The sequence below is a fragment of the Giraffa tippelskirchi genome, chromosome 11 (genome assembly GCF_054371585.1).
Source record: "Giraffa tippelskirchi isolate mGirTip1 chromosome 11, T2T-mGirTip1v1.2.pri, whole genome shotgun sequence".
NCBI classification, from domain to species: domain Eukaryota; kingdom Metazoa; phylum Chordata; class Mammalia; order Artiodactyla; family Giraffidae; genus Giraffa; species Giraffa tippelskirchi.
In genome coordinates, this window is record NC_137285.1 from 121,936,487 (window position 1) to 121,949,792 (window position 13,306).

Here is a 13,306-nt window from a genome sequence, read left to right on the forward strand (position 1 = left end):
GTGAGACTATCACAGACCTTATGTAGAGTTCTGTCCACAAAACTCTATTTGGTCATGACAATGTTTAATTTTAGTTTTAATGTGAATGCATTTAAGTAGCTTATGAACTCTCAAATTTATCAAAGATTCCTCCTTTTTTCATCGTCTTCACATTTACTGGCAACCAAAGGCATTTGATCTCACAGAGTAAAAAGCCAAGGGTCACAAGTTGTCCTCATATCTTGGACCCTCAAGTTTAGAAGAGAAAATCAACTTTTATCTAGCTCTCAACTTTGAAGACTGAAAGTAAATAAAAGGTGTAATTTTGATAACATTTTATGGGATGACATGATTTTTCAGGCAGAGAGTAGAAAATAAGATCTAGTAAAACATCTTATTCTTGAAAAAGCAAGAAGAGATAAATGAATCAGTTTTGATAAGCCAACAATGATGATTCTGTCTCCAGGTTAGTAGAAGAGGGGATATGCTGGGGATGGGGCTACAGTCATCAAATTGAGTCAGGAAAGAAATTGAAGAAAAGATGCCTGTAAACTATTAATTTTGGTTTTCCACTCCCCTCCAAAAGTGCTTATTCCAGTTGAAGCAATAGATAAAGTAATATAAATGTCTAGCCTTGATATATATATCACTCTAGGATCGTAATATAATTATATTGCTCAAGTTCAACTGTGTTACTTCTTCCCATCACTTTTTGACAGGTATCTGCATTGTTTTGAGTTGAAAATCCATTGATCTCCAGGTAACATAATGGGACCAGAAGGAAAAGCAGCTGGAACCAAAAAAAAAAATGTGTTTTGTTTATTTGTTTGTTTTTTTCAGGAAGGAAGGCAGGAGAACTCTGGACCTATAGGGTCTATATTTAAGTAAAAGGTACATTTATCTAAGTAAATTTAGGTGAAGTCAGGTAAAATATGAAATAAAATGTATTATTTTCTTCCTATTTTCTTCTTCTAATTCAAATTGCTGCCCAATCCCTGCCACTTTCATTTATTTTTTTCCCGTGTTCCTTTTTTCTTATTGTTAATATTATTATTTTAATGGTAAAGGCCATGAATTTAACAACAAATATTCCTGATAAAAGGGATTGCTCTGAGTGGTCTTTCTGAGACCACTCCTGTATACATTATGTACGCATAGTACTTTCCCCATTGCCCTGGAGCTACCTTCATTCTTTTTAAAGCATGTTGCCTATGAAAACCTTTTTCCGGATCATTTTTCTTCTCTGAGGTTTACAATATAAAGGAACAGAAGTTTATAACTATATGACCCTAATTGACTTTATAGGGCTTCCCTGGTGACTTAGTGGTAAAGAATCTTCCTGCCAATACAGGAGACAAGGGTTTGATCCCTGGGTCAGGAAGATCCCCTGGAGGAGGAAATGGCAACCCACTCCATTATTCTTGCCTGGAAAATCTTATGGAAAGAGGAACCTGGGGGCTCAGACAGGACTGAGCAACTAAACAACAATTGACTTATGGGGATTTAAAGGGGCAATACAACTTGCACAAAAAACAAAAATGATTAAGGGTAACTTTACAGTACAGCAGGCAAGACGGCCCAAACCTTACTCTGAGACAACCAAATCTTTCAAACTACAAACGCTCCAGGCTAGCATATCACGATCTGAGTTTGCCTTGAAAGTCAGTTTTTTACAATGTACCATTCAAATCATTCAGCCTCATTGTCTAGTCACTGGTGCAGTAAGCAGCCCCATCATTCATTTATTTCACACAGAGAAAACAAGATAGTAGACTGCTTTAGTACTCCATGCACCTCTTGCTTCTTGCCCCAGGGCTGACACTGAGATTTTCATAAGTACTATTAGGTGTTCATGCTGCAGTCCATAAGGTCACAAAGAGTCATACATGACTGAGTGACTGAACTGAACTGAACTAGGTGTTCATGAGGGCTTCCCTGGTGGCTCAGCAGTAAAGACTCTGCCTGCTAATGCAGGAGATGTAGGTTTGATCCCTTGGGTCCAGAAGATCCTCTGGAGAAGGAAATGGCAACCCACTCCAGTATTCTTGCCTGGGAAATCCCATGGACAGAGGAGCCTGGTAGGCTACAGCCCATGGGGTCACAAAAGAGTCTGATACAACTTAGCAACTAAACAACAACAATAACTAAGTGTTCATGAATCTGCAACCCAGAAGTATGGGACAATCAACAACAAATAGGGTCAGTTTTGACCAAATAGGATCCAATGGAGAAATCTTCCCCACTTTGTTTTCCAGGATAGAGTATCATGAGGCATATTTGATAAGGCTTCAGAGATGGATCTGCAGGATTTGCGATAGTCATCCGTAATGGTATCTGGCTTATTACTGATTCATCATCTCTCAGCTCCAGATTTCTTTTTGCCTGCTCCATGATGATAGTGTTGGATTCTGTGACTATTTCTCTTCTATCAGTTGTCACGATGTTAAAACTTGTCACTAGAGGGTGGTAGGAGAACACCAGAGGAAGAGGGGTTTTCTCTCCTGCTTTCTGTGCTGCCTGCAGGCCAGACTCACAGAACATGTTATTTCCCCACTGCCTGGCGCGATGTGGTTTCTTCAGGGCTCAGTTCCAGCAGTGCATGGCTTCCTCCAGCATTTACACACTGAGCTTGTTCTCCAGCTCTCCAATGGGACAGCAGAGGTATAACCAGGGGCCCAGCCAGAAGGGACCAGCACCCCAGCTGAAACAGCTTCCCTACATCTTCTGATTAGCCTTGGCTATGTGGCTGTACGTTGAATCAGTACAGAGTGAGCTGTCTAACAATCTGGCCACCGAAACCTCCTCCCAGAAAGGCAGCCTGGAACTACCCCAGGCTGAGCCTTAGGCACCCTCCCCATATTCTAGTTCAAGAACCGCCTAACAGTCATAGGCTTCTCTGGCATCTAGAGTTCCGAGTGTCAACTGAAAAAAAACAACAATCTTAAAGTTTGAGAGTTGTGGGGTTTTTTTCGGCAGACATACTGAGGACTTCAAACCCACGAGGCAGCATCTCAAGTAGCTGAGAAAACTGCTCTGAGGAGTTGTGGGGTGGTAGCTAGGATATATAGGAATTTTGCAACAAATCCCTGTAGTCAGATCAAAAGATTACTGTTAAAAATAGACTAATTATCTCAAGTTATGGAACTTAGTAGTTTTCTGTATACAAGAAGATACAAGAGTCTGGCCATGTACATCTCAAGTATCTGGGGCCATATCTTGGGTTTTCTCATGCTGAATTCCTTTAGGGCTCACCCCACTGTGAGTGGCTGCAGTCTGGTAGCTGCTAGATGACAAGTATTCCTTGTTTCCTTTCTGAGTTCTCATTGCTGATTGTGACATCCTTTGTTTGCTGTTCTGGCAGGGAATATTTTACTTTTCAAGAGGCTTGGCAACTTCCTATAGAAGCCCTTCCTTGATCTTCCCAGAAGGCAGATTTTTGGCAAGCCTCCCAAATAAGTCACTTTAGTAATCTCACAGGCTTAAATAAAAGAGAGGAAAGTTCTTCCTTGGATGCCCCACCTCAATTCTAGAAGTAGTGATTACTCCTTATATCTTTTTCTCTCATAGGTTCTTTATATTTCTCTTTTAACTTTTACTAGCCAATTTCCCCACTAGTATACTTTTTAATAACAGAATTCTTTATATTAAATTTTCCCTTTTCAAATTATTGTATGGTTTCTGTCTCCTGTTGGACCCTTAACAACACAGCAGCCAAATTAAAATAAATTTATTAGCCTTCCCTCTTTGACTTCAGTTGTTTCTCATGCATGTTTGCTGAAATCACATTATCAATAACATGGTCGGTTTATAACCAAGAATCCATTGCCGGTGGTCAATGGACTGACAGTGATTTCCAAAATGCAACAGTATCACAATTATTAAGACTCTCACTTGTGGTTGATTGGATGAGATTCAGGTGGAAGGTGTGATGTTAAGTTACATGGTGACTGTGGATCTTCAATCTAGTCTCCCATTTCTATCAAAAAACATTTGCTATCAAGATTATGGAATGAAATGACTGTTGGTATCTGCACTGAAAACCTTAGGTAGGAAAATTACTCAGTTAGGACAGCCACTAAGAATTCAGGGCATGTGTGGAAGTCAGAGGACCGCTATAGGAACCTTTAAGGAAACCTTTATCTCCTGCACCCAAAGATCACACAGTTCTAAAAAGATCCAGCAAATGATGTAACTGAAAGAGTAACAGAGTTTCAAGGCAGCCTGAATGTTGAGTTTTGATACATCGTCTTTCATTAAGTCAGAACACTGAAAAACACAGGGAATTAAAACCTGAGGAAGTAATATGATCCTCACTCCCAGAATGTGAACCTTTGCATGAATAAGCCCGAAAATCTCAAAATCTTTTAAGATTTCATGCCAGAAGAAAGAACTCTATTCTCATTTTACAAAGGATAATTATTTTTATCATGTCTGGACACCTCACAAAACCAAGCCTGCATACAGTGCCTTACAAGATGGTGCTTCTCCCATGCAAGGTCTGCCCCATCATTTCTCATTGTACCCAAGCCAATAAGCAATCATATCTCAGCAAAGCATGAACAGGGTAATGTTATTAACATTTTGGGAGAAAATGGCTTAACCACTGAAGTCACTACAGAATCTACCTAAACTTACTGCTGCTGCTGCTGCTGCTGCTAAGTCTCGTCAGTCGTGTCCGACTCTGTGTGACCCCGTAGACGGCAGTCTACCAGGCTCCACCATCCCTGGGATTCTCCAGGCAAGAACACTGGAGTGGGTTGCCATTTCCTTCTCCAATGTATGAAAGTGAAAAGTGAAAGTGAAGTCGCTCAGTTGTGTCCGACTCTTTGCCACCCCATGAACTGCAGCCCATCAGGCCCCTCCATCCATGGGATTTTCCAGGCAAGAGTACTGGAGTGGGGTGCCATTGCCTTCTCCACCTAAACATACTAGCTGGAATCAAATGAACACTTGTAAAACTGGATCTTGAAAGTGTTAGATTTGAGACAGCAGAGGAAGTGACTGGTGGCATAAGTTGACATAGAGAATAATTTATTGACATGAGGACACTCATACATCATTGGAGTTCACCATTACATCAAAGAATACTGCAAACTATGATAATGTACTGCTGAGATGGTTGCTTGAAACTTTAACATGATGATTTACCTACAGAAAATTAGGTAGAGATGCCATATCTGCTTGGCAAAATATATAGAAATCTAAAGGAGGTGAAAATATTAGAATGGATTTATCATGTAGGATAATTTATCACATGATTATTTTCTCTGGAAGGAAAGAAAGGATATTCCCTCACTGAGGCAATAAAGAATGTGTTTGTAAGAGAGTAACTGATATCTTTGAATAGTTCAGTAGATGCTGTGCTCTGTAGGCTGGACTTGGCAGTGAAAGCTGCTTCTGTGGAGCAACTTCCCACTAACAATGAGAATAGAGAGATTTTGAGACCATGTGGCAGTACTTAACTCTCAGAAGTAAGCTAAGTAACTGCAGTAGAGAGCAGCAAGTCTTGAACAACAATCAGAGGGGCAGCACCCATAAAGATCTGTTGCATTAGATGATAGCATTGAAGACAAGCTAAGTGGACAGTGGCTAGGTATTACTTGAAATACATTTAAAACAGAGAACTTCTGACCATCAGACTGGCATCAACCACTCTAACAGAAAGCTATGACTCCTCAGATCATCTGAAAAATTTAAGTCACTTCACATACCAGTTAGTCGTCAACTGGGTGTGGGTCTTGGTTGCCTTGATGAAATAACCTTCCATGCTATTATAAGTATGCAACTACAACAACAAAAAATACCCAGGTCTTTCCCCAGATAGACATATGTCCATTTACAAAAGTTCTTGTTCACTGGGGAAAGACAAATACCCAGATTCTTTGAGGACTATTGGATATAAGATATAATATCTCACTGATAATAGGAAACCAAACATACCATCATGTTCTTGTTTGGTTAAAATATGAGATTATTGAAGCAAGATGATTGATGGAATTCTGGACCAAGTTCATCTCATAGTGAACCTGATGATTTTCAGCTCTACCTGTGGTTATGCCACAGATGCCTGGGTATATAACTGGCAAGATTACACTTAGTAGCTGGTGAAATCTCATGTTGTTACTCTATCTGGAATGTTTAAACCATTATGGTGGGAAAGATAAAGTGCAAGGTCCCATTCACATAATTTATACAAAGCACAAATAAATTATGTGAATGAATGGTTGCCCTAGAATCCTATGGACTCTATCACTGGTTTTATGGGTGGATTGGTGGACAATTTGAGGCTGAAAGCAGTGTGTAGTCGGTCGGCCATGTCCGACTCTTTGAGACCCTATGGACTGTAGCCTGCCAGGCTCCTCTGTTCTTAAGATTTTCCAAGCAAGAATACTGGAGTGGGTTGCCATTTCCTTCTCCAGGGGATCTTCCAGACCCAAGGATAGAACTTGGGCCTCCTGCATTGCAGTCAGACTCTTTACGGTCTGAGCCACAAAAAATATAATACAACAGCAAAACAGTCCCACACATGGGTGGTCATAAAAAAAAAATGATGAAGAAAAATTCTCATAATGCGCAGTGCTCTTGGTTGTCAACATTGTGTAGAAAGAGAGGTTATCTGATTTATGTGGATATACATGGACTTCTGTACTTTTCTGAAAGGTGTGGATAGTTGGTCATGGGATAGAATAAGCAACCTTGAAAGAAGAGAAGAAAGGAAGTCTGTAGAAGATGTATGTGAAATACATATTGAAGAGGTCATGAAGAGTGAAAATCTTTTATCTCATGCTGAAAGTGAAACTGTTAATTGCTCAGTCATGTCCGACTCTTTGCAGCCCCATGGACTATAGTCTGTCAGGCTCCTCTGTCCGTGGGATTCTCCAGGAAAGAATACTGGGTGGGTTGCCATTCCCTTCTCCAGGGTATCTTCCCGACCCAAGGATCAAACCTGGGTTTCCAGCATTGCAGACAGATTGTTTACCATCTGAGCCACAAGGGAAGCCCCTTACCTCATGCTACCACCCACCAAGTCTCATGCTACTAACCACCAAACAGTATACACCTCAATGGAGGAACTCAGTAACCAAGTGGAGAGAACCTACATAGAAATATCACTTGGCCTTAGCTCCACTGCTGCTGGTCCAGTGGGCCCATAGATAGAATCATAATGGCAGAACTGGAAATAAAGCAAGAGCCAAAAGTACAAGCTCTCTTTTCTCAAGGCTGATCATGGGGAAACAGTACAATCCTCATTCCTGGGATGTTAGAAATGTTTTTACAATTGTTTAATGTTCAGCTAACAGCAGCATATCTGATCCAGAGCACTTGATATGACATGTTACATTCACATTGGGTATGTCCCTGTAACATAATAAAGGACAAAGATACATTTACCTACATAAGATCCAATGTTAAGTTACACTGATGTATATTTTAGGATCCACTCTATAGTGTATCTGTTTTGGAAGCATGCAGAGAATTGAGAGTTTTAAGAAAAAAAGTTCAATTATTAGAAGTGCTTTTTGTATATCATTCAGAAAAGAACTGGCTTATTAGTAAAGTTTCCTACATAAATCTGAGCTTTTATTATTGCACACAGAGTCTGATGAATATTTTATTCAGGCCTCATACTACTTTCAAATATAAATATTTGTTTACATATATTATTTCACTTTATCTTAAAAACAAAATAATTTAGGTGGTATTAATATGAACTTACTGAATAAGAAAACTAAGCAAATACCATACAACCTATAAGTTGAATAGTTTGTACTGTTGGAGGCATATCTAGGCATTTGATGGACAGTTACATCATTCTACCAAAGCACTCATTCAAAGCACTTAACTCTGAGACAACTAAAGATTAGATTTGGAGTCGCTTCTGAATTAGGACCTTGATAACAGCCTTTTGAATCTGCTTAGTCTTCACACTGTAGATGATAGGGTTGAGCACAGGAGGAATAAGCAGGAAGATATTGGCCATGATGGTGTGGACAAAGGGAGGTGCTGAATGGCCATAGTGATGGAGAAGAGACAGGCTGATGAGAGGGATGTTGAAGATGGCAACAGCACTGATGTGGGAAATGCAGGTGTTGAAGGCTTTCTGCCTGCCCTCTATGGAGGCAATGCTGAGGACAGATCGGATGATCAGGACATAGGAGAGCAAGATACAAGGACAGTCAAACCCTGTCATGGAGAAGAGTGCAAACAGACCAAGGATGCTGTTGATTCTGTTGTCTGCATGAGAGTTGAATGAGATCAACATGGTAGCAGTAAGAATGTGAAAGGATCATAGAACTGCAGAAGGACAGCCTCTTGACAAAAAGCACAACTGGCAACATGACAGCAACATTTCTTGTCAACATGCTCATCCCAATCTGAGCGATCCTGGCATTGGTGAGGATGGTGGTATATCTCAGTGGATCACAGATGGCCATAAAACAGTCAAAGGCCATGGCCAGTAAAACCCCAGACTCCATGAAAGTAAATCCATGGAGAAAGAACATCTGGGCAATGCAGGCATTTAAGTTGATCTCTCGGGCTTCAAACCAGAAGACACCAAGGGTAGTGGAAAGTGTGCAAAGGGATAAGCTCAGGTCTGTGGCTGAAAGCATAGAGAGGAAATAATACATGGGCTCATGAAGGCTCTGTTCACAGAGGACCACAAACAGGATCATGCTGTTCTCAGAGAGGGCGATGGCATACAGGAGACAAACAGGGATAGAGACCCAGATCTGGGCTGCTCTCAGTCCTGGAATGCCCGTCAAGGGGAAGGTCAGAGGCGGAGCACTGGTATTGTTGAGGACCCACATAATGAGGGGCTGAGAAGACAGGGATATTTGAATAATTAAACATAATACATGATAAAAATATAGCTTATCACTTAGACACTCTGAGATTCACTAAATTACTACTGCTGATCTAGGAATTTTAGTATTTTATGAGTTTTATAGAGCCACAAGTGTCTTTCCCTGCCTCTCAGTATTTCTCATTTTTGAGAATTGAAGATTCCCTGAATTATTTTACATCAAATTTTCTTAAGTCTATAATTGTCTTTGGTGGCAACAATAACACAGTTCAATCTTTCCTAACTATAAAAGTCCCCAGTAGAATACCTAAACAATATGCTGATAAATCTGGTTTCCAGGATTTTTTAAAAATAATTTATTGATCCTAGAATAAAGAACCAAAAAATCAGTTCATATCTGAAATGTGGATATTATTAGATTTTCCTGGGATATATCCAGAAGTATGTAAAAAATCTGACCGCAATGCAGGAGACCTGGGTTCAATCCCTGGGTAGAGAAAAATCCCCTGGAGAAGGGAATGGCAACCCACTCTAGTACTCTTGCCTAGAGAATTTCATGGACAGAGAAGCCTGGAAGGCTATAGTCATTGGGGTCACAAGAGTTGGACACAACTGAGTGACTAACACACACATGTCTAAGGCATCTCCAAGAATCACATGTTTATATATATGATGATGGGCCAAAGAATCACACTAAGAAAAATTAGTATGTCTCTCATTCGTTGAAATTTCCCTGTGTTGTTGACAAATACTAGTAAGCATTATATGATTTTACCCATACACTAACTCTGGAAGGTAGGTAGTAATGTAAAAATGTATATATGGCATATGAGGAAATAAAGACTTAATTAAATAATCCCCAGATTAATTTTTAAAGATAAAGATAACAATTGTTGAGAGAAATCAGATATTTAGCAAAGGTGGAGGAAAGAAGGAAAGTATAAAAGGAAGGAAGGGAGGGAAGAAGAAAGGAAGGAAGGAAGAAAAACAGAAAAAACTTTCCATTATTTTAACACAGTCCAATAACACCTCATTTTGATAAATTTGGCAAGCTACTGCTAAAATGGCTTCCCTGGTAGCTCAGTGGTAAAGAATCCTCCTGTAATGCAAGAGACATGGGTTCTATCCCTGGGTCAGGAAGATCTCCTCGAGAAGGAAATGACAACCCACTCCAGCATTCTTGCCTGGGAAATCCCAGGACAGAGGAGCCTGGTGGGCTACAGTTCATGGGGTTGCCAAAGAGTCAGACATGACTTAGCGACTAAACAACTACTGAAACACAAAGAACCACAAAGGCTAGCATTTCTTATATACAAACCATGTGACAGATGTTATTATCTTCATATCCATAATCTGACCTAATAATCACAACTATCCAATCAAGTACCAAAAAATGTTATCTCTAATATATACATGGGGAAACTGATGTTTAAAGTGATTAAGTTAATTTGCCCCAAATTATGGAGTTAGATATAGAAGAGCTGAAGTTGGAACCTTCATGTATGACCCCAATGCATGTATGACCTCAATCAGTGAGGCTGAGGCACATAGAGAAGGGGTCTCTAACATAGTCTGACAAATGTCCATGACAAATATTTTTTAGATGTTTACTTTCAGACACCTAAAATGTTAATTCCATGTCAGTTGTGTGGGTATGATGCTGCCTAGGCTTCTCAAGAAAAGAATCTCATCATGAATAGTTCTGTGTGCAAAGGGCCAGAGAATTAGATGTTGAGGATACACCCAGTATGGAAAACAATGCCAAAGTATAATAGAACCGCCAAATTCAGTTGAATCATTTTGGTGACCATCTCATTTATCCACCACTTACATATTATTCTGATGACCCCTTCTTTCTGGAAATTTTCTCTCTATATATATTATATGGCATAAATCTCTATTATTTTTCTCCTACTACTCAGCAACTTCCCCCTGAACCCCTACCAAAGGATTCCACATCAATAGCAACATTTATTTATTAATCTTCTCTATGCTCGAAAAATATAAATGAGAAAATAATATTTTAAACTGAATAAAAATGAGAAAAACACATATCAGAATCTGTGAGGCAAGGCACTGGAGTACAGTATATTAACCTGAAAAATATACATTTATTAGGAAACAATGATGAGCTTCCCTGGTGGCTCAAACAGTAAAGAATCCACCTTCAAGGAGAGACCTGGGTTTGATCCCTGTGTTAGGAAGATTCCCTAGAGGAGGGAATGGCAACCCACTCCAGTCTTCTTGCCCGGAGAATCCCCATGAACAGAGGAGCCTGGAGGGCTACAGTCCATAGGGTCGCAAAGAGCCAGACATGACTGAGTGACTAAGCACAGCTCATATTGGTCAAAACCTCATTGTTTTAATGAAACTTTCTTTTATTTAATGCAAAAAGCAATGATATAAAATATTTTTTGTTTTCAGCTTAAGATGTTAGGAAAATATTTAAATAAAAGTCAGAAAAACAATTGATACAGAAAATGAGCACAAATTAATGCATTAACAATAAAACCACAGTCAATTATTTAAAAAGAAAATATGTGAATTTTTTCAAGAAAATTTTAGAAAAAGCATGATTAATTGGATGAGAAATGATAAAAACAGAAATAAAGCTTTATAATAGAATAGTATGCATAAGCATAATACTATATTTGGCAACAGATACAAAATAGAAAACATTTATAGAAAAACTATCACCAAATGAGCCTGTGCTATCCATGGTATGACTACACCAACAGAGCAAGGGAAGCAAATGATGATTTTCTCAAGAGATGAGGAAGAAATCAGAAAATTCAGTGGCAATCTATGATAAAATTCTTAGTATTTAAAATGCAAATAGTGTTGCAAATGAAAGGTATCTTTCAGAAATTTGGAGCAAATGTATATATTGGTGCTCTGTGAAAAGCAGATCTATTAAAGTTAGTGACAAGATGAAGATATTGTTAGGAAGGGGAAAATTTCCCCCCTACCCATGCTGAGTTTTTGGCTAATCTAGTAATTAAATTGACACCAGGCAGAGTAACAGGTGAAGCACACACACACACATGTTAAATTTGATTTCTACATGTGGAGTGTGGAGGCCTCATAGAAATGGAACATAAGAAGGGGCCGAAGCCGGCAGCTTTATACTCTTCAAGACAAAGAAACAGCGTATTTGTGAGGAAATGACCAGACAAAGAAACTTAGGCTTGGGTGCTTAATTAGTGACACATCTAGACAGAGTTTTGGTTTGGGGTGGTAAATTAGTAAAGAAGTAGTGAGGTCTGTCTGTACAGCCTTCTGAGCTCTGAATTCCCTGTCTCTGATGATAAGCTCCTCTCTTTACCCTACAGTACAGGAAAGGTTTCACGTGGGAGATTTATTTCCACTTTCAGAAAGAGAGAAGACAGTCAGAGTGTCCTTCTTGCACTGGTTGTTTATAAAGTAACCTTTAATTCAAAATAATCAATATGCCATTTTAATGTATTTTGGGATGGGATGCCCTGAGCCCCAACGATATTTATTAACACAACTACTATTCAACATTTAATGGAACAGTCTTCATAAATGAAAAAAACAAGTAAATAAAAGGAGATAGTGTTACCTTTGAGACAAAGCAAAAATGTCTTTATTTAGGTCTTAATTAATCATTTAAAAGAATAGACTGAAAACTCTTAAAAACAGAATCTGCCAAAGTGATTGTATAGATGATGAATATCACAAATTAATAGCTTTTATCTGCCACAGAAATTAACCACTGAGAGTAAAATCACAGATATAGAAAACAAACTTGTTACCAGAGGCTAAAGGTGGGGTGGGGAAGGGATAAACTGGAAGATTGAGACTGACAAACTATCATGTGTAAAATAGATAACTATTAAGAACCTGTTGTATAGCTCAGGGAACTCCACTCAATATTCTATCATGGCCTATATGAGAAAAGAAATTTAAAAAGTGTGGATATATGTATATGTATAACTGATTCACTTTGCTGTACACCTGAAAATAACACAACATGGTAAACCAACTCTACTCCAATAAAATTTTTTAAAAAAGAAATTAACTGCTGAGGAAATTTTATAAAAGTAAGGATTTATTTATAATAGCTGCAAAGCTATAAAATGCATTCGTATGACAGAAGTTTGTGTCTGGAAGAGATAGGGGAGGTCTGTAAAGATTTACTGAAGAACATTAAGTCCTTTATTCCTTTCCTAAAAGTAAGAATGAATATTCAACAGTGAAAAGATGTGAATTTGCCCATTAACACTCCCATAAATTCAAAGTGTTATCAGTCAATAACACAAAAGTTTTTAATGGATAGTGACAGATGTATTATAAAATGCATTAGGTACTATAAATGTGCAAATATATTTGGTATAATATTGAAGCAGCAAAGATGAGATATCCTTTGATATGTCAAAATGTAATGAAAAGCTATTATAATTTAAAAAATGTAATGGTCAAAGGTTTAAAAATATATACTCCCAGAATAGAAGAGTATTTCCAAAAAATGTATAAATGAGGATAAAAATATAATGAAAA

The 13,306-nt window shown here is 38.6% G+C and overlaps 2 protein-coding genes across 3 annotated transcripts in view; one reads left to right on the forward strand and one right to left on the reverse strand.

The window, feature by feature from the left end:
- LOC145525653 (olfactory receptor 51I2-like) overlaps positions 1-13,306 on the forward strand; it is a 550,369-nt gene that overhangs the window by 392,060 nt on the left and 145,003 nt on the right. The gene's annotated exons all lie outside the window — the stretch shown is intronic.
- Positions 7,841-8,789, reverse strand: OR51F2 (olfactory receptor family 51 subfamily F member 2). The gene is given in 2 exon segments (XM_081539200.1): positions 7,841-8,216; positions 8,218-8,789. Coding segments are annotated over 2 exon segments (948 nt in total).